The 19,730-nt window shown below is 55.1% G+C and overlaps 1 protein-coding gene across 2 annotated transcripts in view; it reads right to left on the bottom strand.

Annotated features, from left to right (window-relative positions):
- Nucleotides 1-2,640: 2,640 nt before the first annotated feature.
- PPP4C (protein phosphatase 4 catalytic subunit) overlaps nucleotides 2,641-19,730 on the bottom strand; it is a 29,971-nt gene continuing 12,881 nt past the window's right edge. Inside the window, exons 5-10 of one of the 2 annotated variants that reach the window (XM_058823064.1) lie at nucleotides 18,110-18,211; nucleotides 11,463-11,525; nucleotides 11,207-11,317; nucleotides 7,595-7,721; nucleotides 5,484-5,673; nucleotides 2,641-2,801 (exon numbers count right to left, since the gene is read on the bottom strand). In XM_058823064.1, the coding sequence (XP_058679047.1) occupies nucleotides 2,672-2,801; nucleotides 5,484-5,673; nucleotides 7,595-7,721; nucleotides 11,207-11,317; nucleotides 11,463-11,525; nucleotides 18,110-18,211 (723 nt within the window). In that variant the 3' untranslated portion in view covers nucleotides 2,641-2,671. Of the gene's footprint in view, nucleotides 2,802-5,483; nucleotides 5,674-7,594; nucleotides 7,722-11,206; nucleotides 11,381-11,462; nucleotides 11,526-18,109; nucleotides 18,212-19,730 lie in introns of both variants that reach the window. The other variant, XM_058823063.1, reaches the window with a different exon arrangement.

The raw sequence follows: 19,730 nt of genomic DNA, 5'->3' as shown, positions 1-19,730 counted from the left end.
CCCAGGTGTATCCCAGGTACCCCCAGGTGTATCCCAGGTGCCCCCAGGTGTATCCCAGGTGTATCCCAGGTACCCCCAGGTGTATCCCAGGTACTCCCAGGTGTGTCTCAGGTACCCCCAGATGCACCCAGATCTATCAGAGACACCCCCAGGTGTGCCCAGGTGTGTCTCAGGTATACCCCGGGTACCCCCAGGTGTGCCCAGACACCCGCAGGTGTGCCCAGGTCTACCCACGGTACCCCCAGGTGTGCCCAGGTGTGTCTCAGGAATATCCCGGGTACCCCCAGGTGTATCCCAGATACTCCCAGGTGTGCCCAGGTGCCCCCAGGTGTACCCCAGGTGTACCCCAGCCATACCCAGGTGTGCCCAGGTCTACCCAATGTACACCCAGGTGTGCCCCAGGTGCGCCCAAGTGTTCCCAGGTGCATCTTGGGTACCCCCAGGTGTGCCCAGATACCCCCAGATACGCCCAGGTCTGTCCAAGGTACCCCCAGGTGTGCCCAGGTGTGGCCCAGGAAAACCCCAGGTACCCCCAGGTGTATCTCAGGTACCCCCAGGTGTGCCCAGGTGTACCCCAGCCATGCCCAGCTACCCCCAGGTACCCCCAGGTGTGCTCAGGTGCCCCCAGGTGTACCCCAGCCATGCCCAGGTGTGCCCAGGTGTGCCCAGGTACCCCCAGGTGTACCCCAGCCGTACCCAGGTGTGCCCAGGTGTGCCCAGGTACCCCCAGGTGTACCCCAGCCGTACCCAGGTGTGCCCAGGGCGTGCCCAGGTGTGTCTCAGGTACCCTCCGGGTCTATCCCAGGTGCCCCCAGATATGCCCAGGTCTATCTGAGGCACACCCTGGTATATCCCAGGTGTGCCCAGGTGCCCCCCCAGGTGTGCCCAGGTGTATCTTAGGTACCCCCAGGTGTTCCCAGGTGTACCCTGGCCATACCCAAGTGTGCCCAGGTTCCCCCAGGTGTCTCTGAGATGCCCCCAGGTGTGCCCAGGTACCCCCAGGTGTACCCTAGCCATACCCAGGTACCCCCGGGTGCCCCCAGGTGTATCCCAGGTGTATCTGAGATGCCCCCAGGTGCGCCCTGGCCATACCCAGGTCTATCTGAGATGCCCCCAGGTGCCCCCAGGTGTGCCCAGGTACCCCCAGGTGTATCTGAGATGCCCCCAGGTGCGCCCAGGTGCCCCCAGGTGTATCCCAGGTGTATCTGAGATGCCCCCAGGTGCGCCCTGGCCATACCCAGGTCTATCTGAGATGCCCCCAGGTGCCCCCAGGTGTGCCCAGGTACCCCCAGGTGTATCGGAGATGCCCCCAGGTGCCCCCAGGTGTGCCCAGGTACCCCCAGGTGTATCGGAGATGCCCCCAGGTGCCCCCAGGTGTGCCCAGGTTCCCCCAGGTGTATCTGAGATGCCCCCAGGTGCCCCCAGGTGTATCCCAGGTGTATCTGAGATGCCCCCAGGTGCGCCCAGGTGTACCCTGGCCATACCCAGGTGTATCTGAGATGCCCCCAGGTGCATCGGAGATGCCCCCAGGTGCCCCCAGGTGTGCCCAGGTACCCCCAGGTGTATCTGAGATGCCCCCAGGTGCGCCCAGGTGCCCCCAGGTGTATCCCAGGTGTATCTGAGATGCCCCCAGGTGCCCCCAGGTGTGCCCAGGTTCCCCCAGGTGTTTCCCAGGTGTGCCCAGGTCTATCCCAGGTGTATCTCAGATGCCCCCAGGTGTGCCCAGATGTTTCCAGGAATATCCCAGGTGCCCCCAGGCGTATCCTAGGTGTATCTGAGATGCCCCCAGGTGTGTCCTAGCCACACCCAGGTGTGCCCTAGCCATACCCAGGTATGCCCAGGTACCCCCAGGTGTGCCCAGGTGTAACCCAGCCATAACCAGGTACACCCAGGTACCCCCAGGTGTGTCACAGGACATACCCAGGTACCCCCAGGTGTGCCCAGGTGTGTCCCAGCCATACCCAGGTGTGCCCAGGTGCGTCACAGGAAGTACCCAGGTGTGCCCAGGTGTGCCCAGGTGTACCCCAGCCATACCCAGGTGTGCCCAGGTGTACCCTAGCCATGCCCAGGTGTGCCCAGGTGTGCCCAGGTGTGCCCAGGTGTACCCCAGCCATACCCAGGCGTGCCCAGGTGTACCCTAGCCATACCCAGGTGTGCCCAGGTGCACCCTAGCCATACCCAGGTGTGCCCAGGTGTACCCAGGTGTGCCCAGGTGTGCCCCAGCCATACCCAGGTGTGCCCAGGTGTACCCCAGCCATACCCAGGTGTGCCCAGGTGTATCCTAGCCATACCCAGGTGTGCCCAGGTGCACCCTAGCCATACCCAGGTGTGCCCAGGTGTACCCAGGTGTGCCCAGGTGTACCCCAGCCATACCCAGGTGTGCCCAGGTGTACCCTAGCCATACCCAGGTGTGCCCAGGTGTGCCCCAGCCATACCCAGGTGTGCCCAGGTGTGCCCCAGCCATACCCAGGTGTGCCCAGGTGTACCCCAGCCATACCCAGGTGTGCCCAGGTGTATCCTAGCCATACCCAGGTGTACCCCAGCCATACCCAGGTGTGCCCAGGTGTACCCCAGCCATACCCAGGTGTGCCCAGGTGTATCCTAGCCATACCCAGGTGTACCCTAGCCATACCCAGGTGTGCCCAGGTGTGCCCAGGTGTGCCCAGGTGCGTCACAGGAAGTAATCGGCCACGGGTTTCTTGGCGGGGATGCCGCGCGTCTCCTGCGGCGCCGCCTCGAAGATGATGAACTCCTTCTGCAGGTGCTCGTCCAGCTCCAAGATGGCCGCCACGTTACCGCACCTGCCGGGGGCGTCGGCACCTCGTTAGCATCTCATTTGCATGGCGTTTATGCTTAATTGGCAACTCACTACTCAGCTCTAGTGGAATTCTTAAGGGTTCTCACCTGGAGAACCCCAACACACCTGAGTGCCCCAAGCCCCGCCCCCATCCTCATTTGCATCTCATATGCATTGTATGCGTCACTTACATCTCATTTGCACCTAATTTGCATGTCATTATTCCGTTTTAGTAGAATTCTTAACGGAGTTGTCACCTGCCCAGCTCACCTGGACAGCCCGGCCCCACCTGACTGCGCCAAGCTCCGCCCCCTTGGTGTCCCATCCGTAATTAGCGCAACCCCCAGTAAATAAACGCATAATTAAGACTTAATTAGCATCTGATTAGCATACCAATAGCAGTAATTAGGCACCATTCCCGCCTTCCCACCCGTGTCTGGAGCTGCTCACCTGGAGCCCATCACTGCCTGCACAGGTGTGACCAAACCACACCTGTCCTTAGCACAACCCCCAATTATTTACGACATAATTAAGACTTAATTAGCATCTGATTAGCATACCAATAGCAGTAATTAGGCACCATTCCCACCTTCCCACCCGTGTCTGGAGCTGCTCACCTGGAGCCCATCACTGCCTGCACAGGTGTGACCAAACCACACCTGTCCCAAACTTAACTCCGAATTAAACAACACTTCATTAGCATGTCATTTGCATCTCATTAGCATACCAGTAGCAGTAAAAGGGCCCGATTTTCATCATCCAATCCCTCTCCAGACCCTCTCACCTGGAGCCCATCACTGCCTGCACAGGTGCGACCAAACCACACCTGCACCTCATAGAACCTCCGTATAATTACCATCTAATTCGCACCTAATTAGCATATCATTACCATATTATGAACAGTATTTGGGCCACATTTTCACCTTCCTATCCCTGCCCAGAGCCGCTCACCTGGAGCCCATCACTGCCTGCACAGGTGTGACCAAACCACACCTGTCCTTAGCACAACCCCCAATTATTTACGACATAATTAAGACTTAATTAGCATCTGATTAGCATACCAATAGCAGTAATTAGGCACCATTCCTGCCTTCCCACCCGTGTCTGGAGCTGCTCACCTGGAGCCCATCACTGCCTGCACAGGTGTGACCAAACCACACCTGTCCTTAGCACAACCCCCAATTATTTACGACATAATTAAGACTTAATTAGCATCTGATTAGCATACCAATAGCAGTAATTAGGCACCATTCCCACCTTCCCACCCGTGTCTGGAGCTGCTCACCTGGAGCCCATCACTGCCTGCACAGGTGTGACCAAACCACACCTGTCGCGAACTTAACTCCGAATTAAACAACACTTCATTAGCATGCCATTTGCATCTCATTAGCATACCAGTAGCAGTAAAAGGGCCCGATTTTCATCATCCAATCCCTCTCCAGACCCTCTCACCTGGAGCCCATCACTGCCTGCACAGGTGCGACCAAACCACACCTGCACCTCATAGAACCTCCATATAATTACCATCTAATTCGCACCTAATTAGCATATCATTACCATATTATGAACAGTAATTGGGCCACATTTTTACCTTCCTATCCCTGCCCAGAGCTGCTCACCTGGAGCCCATCACTGCCTGCACAGGTGTGACCAAACCACACCTGTCCTTAGCGCAACCCCCAGTAAATAAACGCATAATTAGGACCTGATTAGCATATAATTAGCATAAAATAAACAGCAATCAGGCACCATTTCCACCTTTCCACCTCTGACAAGACCTGCACACCTGGACCCCGTTAGCTCCCGTACAGGTGTGACCAACCCTATTAACCACTGCATAAAACCCACATAATTAGGACCTCATTAGCATGTAATTTGCATACCGGTAGCAGTAATTGGGCGCGGACCAGACGGCGAGCACGGTCTCCCCAAAGTGCCACTTGTAGCCCTCCATGACGAGCTGGTGTCCCCCCGCCCCACCTGTCCCCCAGGTAACTCCCAATAATTCACTGCACAATTACCACCTAATTAGCATATAATTAGCATAAAATAAACAGCAATCAGGCACCATTTCCACCCCTCTACCTGTGTCAAGACCTGCACACCTGGACCCCGTTAGCTCCCGTACAGGTGTGACCAACCCTATTAACCACTGCATAAAACCCACATAATTAGGACCTCATTAGCATATAATTTGCATACCGGTAGCAGTAATTGGGCGCGGACCAGACGGTGAGCACGGTCTCCCCAAAGTGCCACTTGTAGCCCTCCATGACGAGCCCCCCGCCCCACCTGTCCCCCAGGTAACTCCCAATAATTCACTGCACAATTACCACCTAATTAGCATATAATTAGCATAAAATAAACAGCAATCAGGCACCATTTCCACTCCTCTACCTCTGTCAAGACCTGCACACCTGGACCCCGTTAGCTCCCGTACAGGTGTGACTCCAACCCCATTACACCCAACACATAGCACTGCATAAAACCCACATAATTAAGACCTCATTAGCATATAATTTGCATACCGGTAGCAGTAATTGGGCGCGGACCAGACGGCGAGCACGGTCTCGCCAAAGTGCCACTTGTAGCCCTCCATGACGAGCCCCCCGCCCCACCTGTCCCCCAGGTAACTCCCAACCCAAACCCACATAATTAAGACCTCATTAGCATATAATTTGCATACCGGTAGCAGTAATTGGGCGCGGACCAGACGGTGAGCACGGTCTCCCCAAAGTGCCACTTGTAGCCCTCCATGACGAGCTGGTGGGCGCGGCAGATCATGGAGACCTCGTTGGCCGCGTTGAACTGCGCCACCACGTCGGAGCCGAACAGGTAACCCGCGCCGCGCGGGGACACGCCCCAGCCCGTGGTGTCTGACACGCCAAGGACACGCCACACACGTCAGCGACACGCCAAGGACACGCCAAGGGGGAAAATAACGAAAAAAAACCCCGTGAGAATCGCAAAAAATTTGGGTAAATTACGATAAAATTTGGGTGAATTGGTACCAAAAAATTCGATTAAAAATTCATAGAATTGGGGACGGGTGAGGGAAAGGTGAGATAAAAAATACCCAAAAAAAGGAAAAAACACCCTGAAAAAATCGCAAAATATTTGGGGATTTTATGATAAAATTTGGATTAATTAGCAACAAAAAATTCGATTAAAAATTCATAGAATTCGGGACAGGTGAGGGACAGGTGAGATAAAAAATACCCAAAAAAAAGAGAAAAAAAACCCCGAAAAAATCGCAAAATATTTGGGTTTTTTTTTTCCAAAAAAAGGAAAAAACCCCGAAAAAATCGCAAAAAATTTGGGGTTTTTAGGGTAAAATTAGGATGAATTGGACCCAAAAAATTTCACTTAAAAATTCACAGAATTGGTCACAATTGAGGGACAGGTGAGATAAAAAATACCCAAAAAAAAGGGAGAAAAACCCCAAAAAAATCACAAAATATTTGGGGTTTTTTTTTCCAAAAAAAAGGAAAAAACCCCAAAAAAAATCGCAAAAAATTTGGGGGCTTTATGATAAAATTTGGATTAATTAGCAACAAAAAATTCGATTAAAAATTCATAGAATTCGGGACAGGTGAGGGACAGGTGAGATAAAAAATACCCAAAAAAAGGGAAAAAAACCCCCAAAAATCTTTGGGATTTTTTAAATTTTTCCCGGATTTTCTCGGGGTTTTTTGTGCCCAGGTGTGCCCAGGTGTGCCAGCTGTGCCAGCTGTGCCAGCTGTGCCAGGTGTCCCTCACTGGCGCCAACTCGGGGAATTTTTCAGTGAATTTTTGGGGTCAATTTACTGAATTTTGGGCTAAAATATTTGGGATTTTTTTAGGATTTTTGGGTTTTTTTGGTGACATTTTTCAGCGAATTTCGCTGATTTTTGGGGTCAGTTTCGTGAATTTTGGGCTGAAACCTTCGGGATTTTTTTGATTTTTTTAGGATTTTTGGTGTCCCTCACTGTGCCCAATAAATTGAATTTTTCAGTGAATTTCGCTGATTTTTGGGGCCAATTTTGTGAATTTCGGGGTCAAATTTTTGGGATTTTTTTGGATTTTTTGGGGTTTTTTTGGTGTCCCTCACTGTGCCCAATACATTGAATTTTTCAGTGAATTTCGCTGATTTTTGGGGCCAATTTTGTGAATTTTGGGCTAAAATCTTCGGGATTTTTTAAATTTTTCCCGGATTTTCTCGGGGTTTTTTGTGCCCAGGTGTGCCCAGGTGTGCCCAGGTGTGCCCAGGTGTGCCAGCTGTCCCTCACTGACACCAACTCAGTGAATTTCGCTGATTTTTGGGGCCAATTTTGTGAATTTTGGGGTCAAATTTTTGGGATTTTTTTGGATTTTTTGGGGTTTTTTTGGTGTCCCTCACTGTGCCCAATACATTGAATTTTTCAGTGAATTTCGCTGATTTTTGGGGCCAATTTTGTGAATTTCGGGGTCAAATTTTTGGGATTTTTTTAGGATTTTTTGGGGTTTTTTTGGTGTCCCTCACTGTGCCCAATACATTGAATTTTTCAGTGAATTTCGCTGATTTTTGGGGCCAATTTTGTGAATTTTGGGGTCAAATTTTTGGGATTTTTTTAGGATTTTTTGGGGGTTTTTTTGGTGTCCCTCACTGTGCCCAATAAATTGAATTTTTCAGTGAATTTCACTGATTTTTGGGGCCAATTTCCTGAATTTTGGGCTAAAACCTTCGGGATTTTTTTAATTTTTGCCGGATTTTCTCGGGGTTTTTTGTGCCCAGGTGTGCCCAGGTGTGCCCAGGTGTGCCCAGGTGTGCCCGGGTACCTTCGGGGTCGGACCAGAGCAGGTCGCACATGGGGCCGTCGTGCGGCACCTCCTGCTTGCGGTCGATGGTGCGGATCTGGTCCAGGGTCTGGATGGACGGCGAGAGGCCCCCGTGGACGCAGAAAATCTGAAAATTTTGGGACATTTTGGGTTAAAATCAGAAATTTTGGACATTTTGGATTTTGGGGGGTTTTGGGGTTTTTGGGGTTTTTTGGGGTTTTTCGGGATTTTGGGGTTTTTCAAGAATTTGGGGTATCGTGGACAGGAAAAGGGACAGGGAGAGGCCCCCGTGGACACAGAAAATCTGAAAATTTTGGGACATTTTGGGTTAAAATCAGCAATTTTGGACATTTTTGATCTTTGGGAATTTTTTGGTGTTTTGGGTATTTTGGGGTTTTTGGGGTTTTTGGGGTCATCGTGGACAGGAACAGGGACAGGGAGAGGTCCCCGTGGACGCTGAAAATCTGAAAATTTTGGGACATTTTGGGTTAAAATCGGCAATTTTGGACATTTTGGGTTTTCGGGGATTTTGGGGTTTTTGGGGTTTTGGGTATTTTGGGGTTTTGGGGGTTTTTGGGTTTTTTGGGTTTTTTGGGGTTTTTGTGGACAGGAAAAGGGACAGGGAGAGGCCCCTGAGGACGCAGAAAATCTGAAAATTTTGGGACATTTTGGGTCATTTTGGGACACTGGGGACGTTTTCCATTCCCAGCTGCGCCCAAGTGCCCCCAAACCCCCAAATTTCCCCAATTTTCCCCCAATTTTTGTCAGTTTTCCCCCCCAGGTGTGCCCAAATCCCCCAATTTTCACCCATTTTCCCCCAAATTTCCCCAATTTTCCCGCCCTGCCGTGCCCAGGTGCCCCCAAACCCCCAATTTTCCCCCAATTTTCACCCATTTTTGCCCAAATTTTGCCGTTTCCCCCCCCAGGTGTATCCCAGGTGTGCCCAGATGTGCCCAGGTGTGTTCCTACCCCTCCCAGGTGTGCCCAGGTGTGTTCCTATCCCTGCCAGGTGTGCCCAGGTGTGCCCAGGTGTGCCCAGGTGTGTTCCTACCCCTCCCAGGTGTGCCCAGGTGTATCACGGGCGTGCCCAGCTACATCCCACATATGCCCAGGTGTGTCCAGGTGTGCCCAGGTGTGTTCCTACCCCTGCCAGGTGTGCCCAGGTGTGCTCAGGTGCGTTCCTACCCCTCCCAGGTGTGCCCCAGGTGTGCCCAGGTGTCCCCAAACCCCTCCCAGGTGTGCCCAGGTGTGTCACGGGCACGCCCAGCTACATCCCACATGTGCCCAGGTGTGTCCCAAGTGTGCTCCTACCCCTCCCTGGTGTGCCCAGGTGTGTTCCTACCCCTCCCTGGTGTGCCCAGGTGTGTTCCTATCCCTCCCAGGCGTGCCCAGGTGTGCCCAGGTGTGTTCCTACCCCTGCCAGGTGTGCCCAGGTGTGCCCAGGTGTGCCCAGGTGTCCCCAAACCCTTCCCAGGTGTGCTCAGGTGTGTTCCTATCCCTCCCAGGTGTGTTCCTATCCCTCCCAGGTGTGCCCAGGTGTGTTCCTACCCCTGCCAGGTGTGCCCAGATGTGTTCCTACCCGTCCTAGGTGTGCCCAGGTGTGTTCCTACCCCTGCCAGGTGTGCCCAGGTGTATCACGGGTGCGCCTAGCTACATCCCACATGTGCCCAGGTGTGCCCAGGTGTGCCCAGGTGTGTTCCTATCCCTCCCAGGTGTGCCCAGGTGTCCCCAAACCCTTCCCAGTTTTGCCCAGGTGTGTTCCTACCCCTCCCAGGCGTGCCCAGGTGCGTTCTTATCCCTCCCAGGCGTGCCCAGGTGTGCCCAGGTGTGTTCCTACCCCTGTCAGGTGTGCCCAGGTGTGTTCCTACCCCTCCCAGGTGTGCCCAGGTGTGTTCCTATCCCTCCCAGGCGTGCCCAGGTGTGCCCAGGTGCGTTCTTATCCCTCCCAGGTGTGCCCAGGTGTGTTCCTATCCCTCCCAGGCGTGCCCAGGCGTGCCCAGGTGTGTTCCTATCACTCCCAGGTGTCCCCAAACCTGTTCCAGGTGTGCCCAGGTGTATCACAGGTGCGCACGGCTACATCCCGCATGTGCCCAGGTGTGCTCAGGTGCATTCCTATCTCTCCCAGGTGTGCCCAGGCGTGCCCACACCCCTCATTCTCCCCAGTTTTCCCCGTTCCCTCCCCCAGGTGGGTGCCCCAGGTGCCCCAGGTGCCCCAGGTGCCCCGCCGTGCCGTGCCCAGGTGCGCTGACCTTGCCGTCGATGATGGCCGACAGGCTCGGGCAGTGCCACATCTCAGCGTTGCACCAGGTGTGCCCAGGTGTGTTCTAGGTGTGTTCCTACCCCTGCCAGGTGTGCCCAGGTGTGTTCCTATCCCTGCCAAGTGTGCCCAGGTGCGTTCCTACCCCCGCCAGGTGTGCCCAGGTGTGCCCAGGTGTGTTCCTGTCCCTCCCAAGTGTGCTCAGGTGTCCCCAAACCCTTCCCAGGTGTGCCCAGGTGTGTTCCTACCCCTGCCAGCTGTGCCCAGGTGTCCCCAAACCCTTCCCAGATGTGCCCAAGTGTGTTCCTACCCCTGCCAGGTGTGCCCAGGTGTGTTCCTATCCCTCCCAGGTGTGCCCAGGTGTGTTCCTATCCCTCCCAGGTGTGCCCAGGTGTCCCCAAACCCTTCCCAGGTGTGCCCAGGTGTGCTCAAACCCTTCCCAGGTGTGCCCAGGTGTGTTCCTATCCCTCCCAGGTGTGCCCAGGTGTGCCCAGGTGTGTTCCTACCCCTGCCAGGTGTGCCCAGGTGTGTTCCTATCCCTCCCAGGCGTGTCCAGGTGTGCCCAGGTGTGTTCCTACCCCTGCCAGGTGTGCCCAGGTGTGCCCACACCCCTCATTTCCCCCAGCTTTCCCCGTTTCCCCCCCAGGTAGGTGCCCCAGGTGCGCTGACCTTGCCGTCGATGATGGCCGACAGGCTCGGGCAGTGCCACATCTCAGCGTCCCGCCTGCCCCAGGTGTGCCCAGGTGTGCCCCGGTGTGTTCCTACCCCTCCCAGGTGCGCCCAGGCGTGCCCAGGCGTGTTCCTATCCCTCCCAGGCGTGCCCAGGTGTGCCCAGGTGTGTTCCTACCCCTGCCAGGTGTGCTCAGGTGTCCCCAAACCCTTCCCAGCTGTGCCCAGGCGTGTTCCTACCCCTCCCAAGCGTGCCCAGGTGTGCCCAGGCGTGTTCCTATCCCTCCCAGGCGTGTCCAGGTGTGCCCAGGTGTGTTCCTATCCCTCCCAGGCGTGCCCAGGTGTGCCCAGGTGTGTTCCTACCCCTGCCAGGTGGTCCCAAACCCCTCCCAGGTGTGCCCAGGTGTGCCCACGCCCCTCATTCTCCCCAGCTTTGCCCATTTCCGCCCCCAGGCAGGTGCCCCAGGTGCCCCAGGTGCCCCAGGTGCGCTCACCTTGCCGTCGATGATGGCCGACAGGCTCAGGTAGTCGAAGATCTCGGTGTCCCACCTGCCCCAGGTGTGCCCAGGTGTGCCCACAGCCCTCATTCTCCCCACTTTTCCCCATTCCCCGCCCCAGGTAGGTGCCCCAGGTGGGTGCCCCAGGTGCCCAAGGTGGTGCCCCAGGTGATGCCCAGGTGCGCTCACCTTGCCGTCGATGATGGCCGACAGGCTCAGGTAGTCGAAGATCTCGGTGCAGTAGCGCCACACGGTCACCGAGCCGTACTTGCGCAGGCACTCGTCGTAGAAGCCGTACACCTGCGTGATCTGCCGCGACTCGTGGTTGCCGCGGATCAGCGTGATGCGGTCCGGGTACCTCACCTGGGCACAGGTAACACACCTGGGTCAGGTATGACACACGTATGGTGTCACCTGCGCCGTGTGTGACACACCTGTGCCACACCTGCGTGATCTGCCGCGACTCGTGGTTCCCCCGGATCAGCGTGATGCGGTCCGGGTACCTCACCTGGGCACAGGTGACACACCTGGGTCAGGTATGACACACCTGTGCCGTGTGTGACACACCTGTGCCACACCTGCGTGATCTGCCGCGACTCGTGGTTGCCGCGGATCAGCGTGATGCGGTCCGGGTACCTCACCTGGACACAGGTAACACACCTGGGTCAGGTATGACACACCTGTGTAATTTATAACACACCTGTGCCGTGTGTGACACACCTGTGACACACCTGTGCCACACCTGCGTGATCTGACGCAACTCGTGGTTCCCGCGGATCAGCGTGATGCGGTCCGGGTACCTCACCTGGACACAGGTGACACACCTGGGTCAGGTACAGCACTCCTGGGTCAGGTATGACACACGTATGGCGTCACCTGTGCCGTGTGTGACACACCTGTGCCACACCTGCGTGATCTGCCGCGACTCGTGGTTGCCCCGGATCAGCGTGATGCGGTCCGGGTACCTCACCTGGGCACAGGTGACACACCTGGGTCAGGTACAGCACACCTGTGCCGTGTGTGACACACCTGTGACACACCTGTGCCACACCTGCGTGATCTGCCGCAACTCGTGGTTCCCCCGGATCAGCGTGATGCGGTCCGGGTACCTCACCTGGACACAGGTAACACACCTGGGTCAGGTATGACACACGTATGGTGTCACCTGCGCCGTGTGTGACACACCTGTGCCACACCTGCGTGATCTGCCGCGACTCGTGGTTCCCGCGGATCAGCGTGATGCGATCCGGGTACCTCACCTGGACACAGGTAACACACCTGCGTTACACCTGTGTCATTTATAACACGCCTGTGCCGTGTGTGACACACCTGTGCCACACCTGTGCCACACCTGCGTGATCTGACGCAACTCATGGTTCCCCCAGATCAGCGTGACGCGGTCCGGGTACCTCACCTGGGCACAGGTGACACACCTGGGTTACACCTGTGTAATTTATAACACGCCTGTGCCGTGTGTGACACACCTGTGCCACACCTGCGTGATCTGCCGCGACTCGTGGTTGCCGCAGATCAGCGTGATGCGGTCTGGGTACCTCACCTGGGCACAGGTGACACACACCTGGGTCAGGTATGACACACCTGTGTAATTTATAACACACCTGTGCCGTGTGTGACACACCTGTGCCACACCTGTGCCACACCTGCATGATCTGCCGCGACTCGTGGTTCCCGCGGATCAGCGTGATGCGGTCCGGGTACCTCACCTGGACACAGGTAACACACCTGGGTCAGGTATGACACACCTGGGTCACACCTGGCCATATTGAACACACCTGGGTCACACCTGGGCACAGATGACACACCTGTGCAGGTGTGTGACACCTGTCCTACACCCCTGTCACACCTGTCCAGGTGAGCTCACCTGTGCTGCACACCTGTCACACCTGTCCAGGTGTGTCACACCTGTCTCACCCATCACACCTGTCCAGGTGTGTCACACCTGAGCTACACCCCTGTCACACCTGTCCAGGTGAGCTCACCTGTGCTACACCCCTATCACACCTGTCCAGGTGTGTCACACCTGTCCTATACACCTGTCACACCTGTCCAGGTGTGTCACACCTGTCCTATACACCTGTCACACCTGCCCAGGTGTGTCACACCTGTCACACCTGTCTGTACCTGCACACACCTGTCTGTACCTGTCACACCCCTCACACCCATCACACCGGTCTGTACCTGTCCCAAGTGTGTCACACCCGCCTCACCTTGAGCGCCAGCAGCAGCAGGAACGTCTGCACACTGTCTGTGCCTGTCACACCTGTGTGTGCCTGTCCAGGTGTGTCACACCTGTCTCACCCATGACACCTGCCCAGGTGTGTCACACCTGTCCTACACCCCTGTCACACCTGCCCAGGTGTGTCACACCTGTCCTACACACCTGTCACACCTGGCCAGGTGAGCTCACTTGTCCCACACCCATCGCACCTGCCCAGGTGTGTCACACCTGTCCCACACCCCTGTCACACCTGTCCAGGTGTGTCACACCTGCCTCACCCATCACACCTGCCTGTACCTGTCACACCTGTCACACCCATCACACCTGTCCAGGTGTGTCACACCTGCCCTACACCCCTGTCACACCTGTCCAAGCGTGTCACACCTGTCCTACACATCTGTCACACCTGCCCAGGTGTGTCACACCTGTCTCACACCCATTGCACCTGCCCAGGTGTGTCACACCTGTCACACCCATCACACCTGTCCAGGTGTGTCACACCTGTCTGTCCCTGTCACACCTGGCCAGGTGTGTCACACCTGTCCCGCACCCATCACACCTGCCCAGGTGTGTCACACCTGTCTGTACCTGTCACACCTGTGCAAGTGTGTCACACCTGTCACACCCATCACACTTGCCCAGGTGTGTCACACCTGTCACACCCATCGCACCTGCCCAGGTGTGTCACACCTGTCCTACACCCCTGTCACACCCGCCCAGGTGTGTCACACCTGTCCTAGACACCTGTCACACCTGCCCAGGTGTGTCACACCTGTCTCACCTTTAGTGCCAGCAGCAGCAGCACGGTGTCACGCCCATCCCAGGTGTCCGTACCTATCTCAGGTGTGTCACACCTGTCTGTACCTGTCTCACCTATCTCACCTGTGCAGGTGTGTCACACCTGTGTCACCTTTAGGGCCGGCGAAGGTCTCACAGCCATCACACCTGTCTGTACCTGTGCACACCTGCCCAGGTGTGTCACACCTGTCTGTACCTGTCCAGGTGTGTCACACCTGTCTGTACCTGCCCAGGTGAGCTCACCCTCAGTGCCAGCAGCAGCAGCAAGGTCTCACAGCCATGCCAGGTGTGTCACACCCATCACACCTGTGCGCACCTGTCTGTACCTGTGCACACCTGCCCAGGTGTGCCACACTTGTCTGTACCTGCCCAGGTGTGTCACACCTGTCTGTACCTGCCCAGGTGAGCTCACCCTCAGTGCCAACAGCAGCAGGAAGGTCTCACACCCATCACACCTGTCTGTACCTGTGCACACCTGCCCAGGTGTGTCACACCTGTCTGTACCTGCCCAGGTGTGCCCCACCTATCTCTACCTGTCCAGGTGTGTCACACCTGTTTGTACCTGCCCAGGTGTGCCCCACCTATCTCTACCGGTCCAGGTGTGTCACACCTGTCTGTACCTGCCCATGTATGTTGCACCTATCTGTACCTGCCCAGGTGTGTCACCCCTGTCCCACCTTCAATGGCAGCAGCAGGAACACCTCACACTGGTCACACCCGTCACACCTGTCCAGGTGCATCACACCTGTCTGTACCCGTCCGTGCCTGCCTCACGTGTGTCACACCTGTGCAGGTGCGCTCACCTTCAGCGCCAGCAGCAGCCGGAAGGTCTCACACCTGTCTCAGGTGTGTCACACCTCTCACACCTGGCAGCACCCGTGCACACCTGTGCAGGTGAGCTCACCTGAGCACACCCGAGCTCACCCGAGCACACCCGAGCTCACCCGAGCTCACCTGAGCACACCTGAGCACACCTGAGCACACCTGAGCACACCCAAGCTCACCTGAGCACACCTGAGCACACCTGTGCAGGTGAGCACACCTGAGCACACCTGAGCTCACCTGTGCAGGTGAGCACACCTGAGCACACCTGAGCACACCTGTGCAGGTGAGCACACCTGAGCACACCTGAGCTCACCTGTCTCACCTTCAATGCCAGCAGCAGCACAAAGGTCTCACGCGTATCTCAGGTGCGTCACACCTGTCTGTACCTGTCACACCTGTCTGTACCTGAGCACGCCTGTCAGTACCTGTCACACCTGTCCAGGTGAGCTCACCTGAGCACACCTGTCTCACCTTTAGTGCCAGCAGCAGCAGGAACGTCTCACACCCATCACACCTGAGCACACCTGTCTGTACCTGTCCAGGTGTGTCACACCTGTCTGTACCTGTGCACACCTGTCTGTACCTGTCCAGGTGTGTCACACCCATCACACCTGAGCACACCTGTCTGTACCTGTCCAGGTGTGTCACACCCATCACACCTGTGCACACCTGTCTGTACCTGTCCAGGTGTGTCACACCCATCACACCTGTGCACACCTGTCTGTACCTGTCCAGGTGTGTCACACCTGTCTGTACCTGTGCACACCTGTCTGTACCTGTCCAGGTGTGTCACACCGATCACACCTGAGCACACCTGTCTGTACCTGAGAATACCTGTCTGTACCTGTCACACCCCTCACACCGGTGTGTACCTGTGCACACCTGTGCACACCTGACTGTAGCTGTCCCAGGTGTGTCACACCCCTCACACCTGTCCCAAGTGTGCCACACCTGTGTGTACCTGTCACACCTGTCTGTACCTGTCACACCTGCGCACACCTGTGCGTACCTGTCACACCTGTGTGTACCTGTCCCAGGTGTGCCACACCTGTGCATACCTGTCACACCTGTCTGTACCTGTCACACCTGCGCACACATGTGCGTACCTGTCACACCTGTGTGTACCTGTCCCAGGTGTGCCACACCTGTGCGTACCTGTCACACCTGTCTGTACCTGTCACACCTGTGTGTACCTGTCACACCAGCGCACACCTGTGTGCACCTGTCCCAGGTGTGTCACACCTGTCTGTACCTGTCACACCTGTGTGTACCTGTCACACCTGTCTGTACCTGTCATACCTGTACCTGTCACACCTGTACCTGTCACACCTGTGTGTACCTGTCACACCTGTGCACACCTGTCCCAGGTGTGTCACACCTGCCTCACCTTGAGCGCCAGCAGCAGCAGGAACGTCTGCACGCTGTCTGTACCTGTCCCAGGTGTGTCACACCTGTCTGGACCTGTCACACCTGTACCTGTCACACCCGTACCTGTCACACCTGTACCTGTCACACCTGTGCACACCTGTCTCACCTTGAGCGCCAGCAGCAGCAGGAACGTCTCCACGCTGTCTACACCTGTCACACCTGTGTGTACCTGTCACACCTGTTCACACCCGCCTCACCTTGAGCGCCAGCAGCAGCAGGAACGTCTGCACACTGTCTGTACCTGTCACACCTGTGTGTGCCTGTCCAGGTGTGTCACACCTGTACCTGTCACACCTGTGTGTACCTGTCACACCTGTGTGTGCCTGTCCAGGTGTGTCACACCTGTGTGTATCTGTGCACACCTGTGTGTACCTGTCACACCCGTACCTGTCACACCTGTGCACACCTGTTCACACCCGCCTCACCTTGAGCGCCAGCAGCAGCAGGAACGTCTCCACGCTGTCTGCACCTCTCACACCTGTGTGTACCTGTCCAGGTGTGTCACACCTGTACCTGTCACACCTGCGTGTACCTGTCACACCTGTACCTGCCACACCTGTGTGTACCTGTCGCACCTGTGCACACCTGTCCCAGGTGTGTCACACCCGCCTCACCTTGAGCGCCAGCAGCAGCAGGAACGTCTGCACGCTGTCTGTACCTGTCCAGGTGTGTCACACCTGTCTGTACCTGTCACACCTGTCTGTACCTGTCCCAGGTGTGTCACACCTGTCTGTACCTGTCACACCTGTGTGTACCTGTCCCAGGTGTGTCACACCTGTCTGTACCTGTCACACCCGCCTCACCTTGAGCGCCAGCAGCAGCAGGAACGTCTGCACGCTGTCTGCACCTCTCACACCTGTGTGCACCTGTCCAGGTGTGTCACACCTGTACCTGTCACACCTGTCACACCTGTTCACACCCATCTCACCTTGAGTGCCAGCAGCAGCAGGAACGTCTGCACGCTGTCTGTACCTGTCACACCTGTGTGTGCCTGTCCCAGGTGTGTCACACCTGTGCACACCTGTCTGCACCTGTCACACCTGCGCACACCTGTACCTGTCACACCTGTCTCACCTTCAGCACCAGCAGCAGCAGGAACGTCTCCACGCTGTCTGTACCTGTCCCAGGTATGTCACACCCCTCACACCTGTCCCAGGTGTGTCACACCTGTGTGTACCTGTCACACCTGTGTGTACCTGTCCCAGGTGTGTCACACCTGTACCTGTCACACCTGTCTGTACCTGTCACACCTGTACCCGTCACACCCGCCTCACCTTGAGCGCCAGCAGCAGCAGGAACGTCTGCACGCTGTCTGTACCTGTCACACCTGTGTGCACCTGTCCAGGTGTGTCACACCTGTACCTGTCACACCTGTGTGTACCTGTCACACCTGTCTGTACCTATCACACCTGTGTGTGCCTGTCCAGGTGTGTCACACCTGTGTGTATCTGTGCACACCTGTGTGTACCTGTCACACCCGTACCTGTCACACCTGTGCACACCTGTTCACACCCGCCTCACCTTGAGCGCCAGCAGCAGCAGGAACGTCTGCACGCTGTCTGTACCTGTCACACCTGTGTGCGCCTGTCCAGGTGTGTCACACCTGTGCCTGTCACACCTGTACCTGTCACGCCTGTCGCAGGTGTGTCACACCTGTCTCACCTTGAGCGCCAGCAGCAGCAGGAACGTCTGCACACTGTCTGTACCTGTCACACCTGTGTGTACCTGTCACACCTGTGTGTACCTGTCACACCTGTACCTGTCACACCTGTACCTGTCACACCTGTGCACACCTGTCTCACCTTGAGCGCCAGCAGCAGCAGGAAGGTCTCCACGCTGTAGAAGCCGCGGTCGACGAAGTCGCCCATGAACAGGTAATTGGTCTCTGGGACGTCCCCGCCCACCTGCGCAGGTGAGACGGGACAGGTGAGCCACGGGGAAACCCCAAAAAAATCACGGAAAACCATCAAGATTTCACCCCAAAATCTTTTCTTGGCGTTTTTTGGCCATTTTTTGGGTCATTTTTTGGGACCATTTTTGGGTCATTTTTGGCCATCTATGGGTCTTTTTGAGCCTTTTTTGGCCATTTTTGGGTCATTTTTTGGCCATTTTTGGGTCATTTTGGGGCCTTTTTTGGCCATTTTTGGGTCATTTTTGAGCCATTTTGGACCATTTCTTGGCATTTTTTGGCCATTTTTGGGTCCTTTTATGGCATTTTTTGGCCATTTTTGGGTCATTTTTTGGCCATTTTTGGGTCATTTTTTGGCATTTTTTGGGCCGTTTTTGAGCCTTTTTGGGGCCATGTTTTGGCATTTTTTAGCCTTTTTTGGGTCATTTTTGCGCCTTTTGGGACCATTTTTAGGGCATTTTTTGGCCATTTTTGGGTCATTTTTTGGCCATTTCTGGGTCATTTTTTGCCATTTTTTCTCCATTTTTGGGTCATTTTTTGGCCATTTTTGGGTCATTTTGAGCCTTTTTGGACCATTTTTGTGTTATGTTTTGGCCATTTTTGGGTCTTTTTGGGGCATTTTTTGTCCATTTCTGGGTCATTTTTGGGATATTTTTTGGCCATTTTTGGGTCATTTTTTTGGGTCATTTTTTGGCATTTTTTGGTCATTTTTGGGTTATTTTTTGGCCATTTTTGGGTCATTTTGGAGTCATTTTTTGGCCATCTTTGGGTCATTTTTTGGCCATTTTTAGGTCATTTTGGAGCCTTTTTTGTCCATTTTTTGGCTTTTTTGGCCATTTTTGGGTCATTTTTGAGCCTTTTGGGGCCATTTTTGGGCCATTTTTGGGCCATTTTTTGGCCTTTTCTTGGTCATTTTTGAGCCTTTTTGGACCATTTCTTGGCATTTTTGGGCCATTTTTGGGTTGCTTTATGGCATTTTTTGGCCATTTTTGGGTCATTTTTGAGCCTTTTGGGACCATTTTTGGGTCATTTTTGGCCATTTTTGGATCATTTTTGAGCCTTTTTTGTCCATTTTTGGGTCATTTTTTGGCCATTTTAGGGCCATTTTTTGGCCATTTTTGGGTCATTTTTGAGCCTTTTGGGACCATTTTTAGGCCATTTTTGAGTCATTTTTTGGCCATTTTTGAGCCTTTTGGGTCATTTTTTGGCCATTTTTGGGCCATGTTTTGGCCTTTTGGGACCATATTTGGGTCATTTTTTGGCCATTTTTGGTTCATTTTTTGGCCATTTTTGGCCATTTTTGGGTCATTTTTGAGCTGTTTGGGACCATTTTTTGGCATTTTTTGGCCATTTTTGGGTCTTTTTTGAGCCTTTTTTGTCCATTTTTGGGTCATTTTTTGGCCATTTTTGGGTCATTTTTTGGCACTTTTTGGCATTTTGGGGCCTTTTTTGGCCATTTTTGGGCCATTTTTCGGTCATTTTTTGGCCATTTTTGGGACATTTTTTCACCATTT

Source organism: Ammospiza caudacuta, chromosome 37, assembly GCF_027887145.1.
Source record: "Ammospiza caudacuta isolate bAmmCau1 chromosome 37, bAmmCau1.pri, whole genome shotgun sequence".
NCBI classification, from domain to species: Eukaryota; Metazoa; Chordata; class Aves; order Passeriformes; family Passerellidae; genus Ammospiza; species Ammospiza caudacuta.
This window is presented reverse-complemented; position numbering and strand designations above follow the sequence as displayed.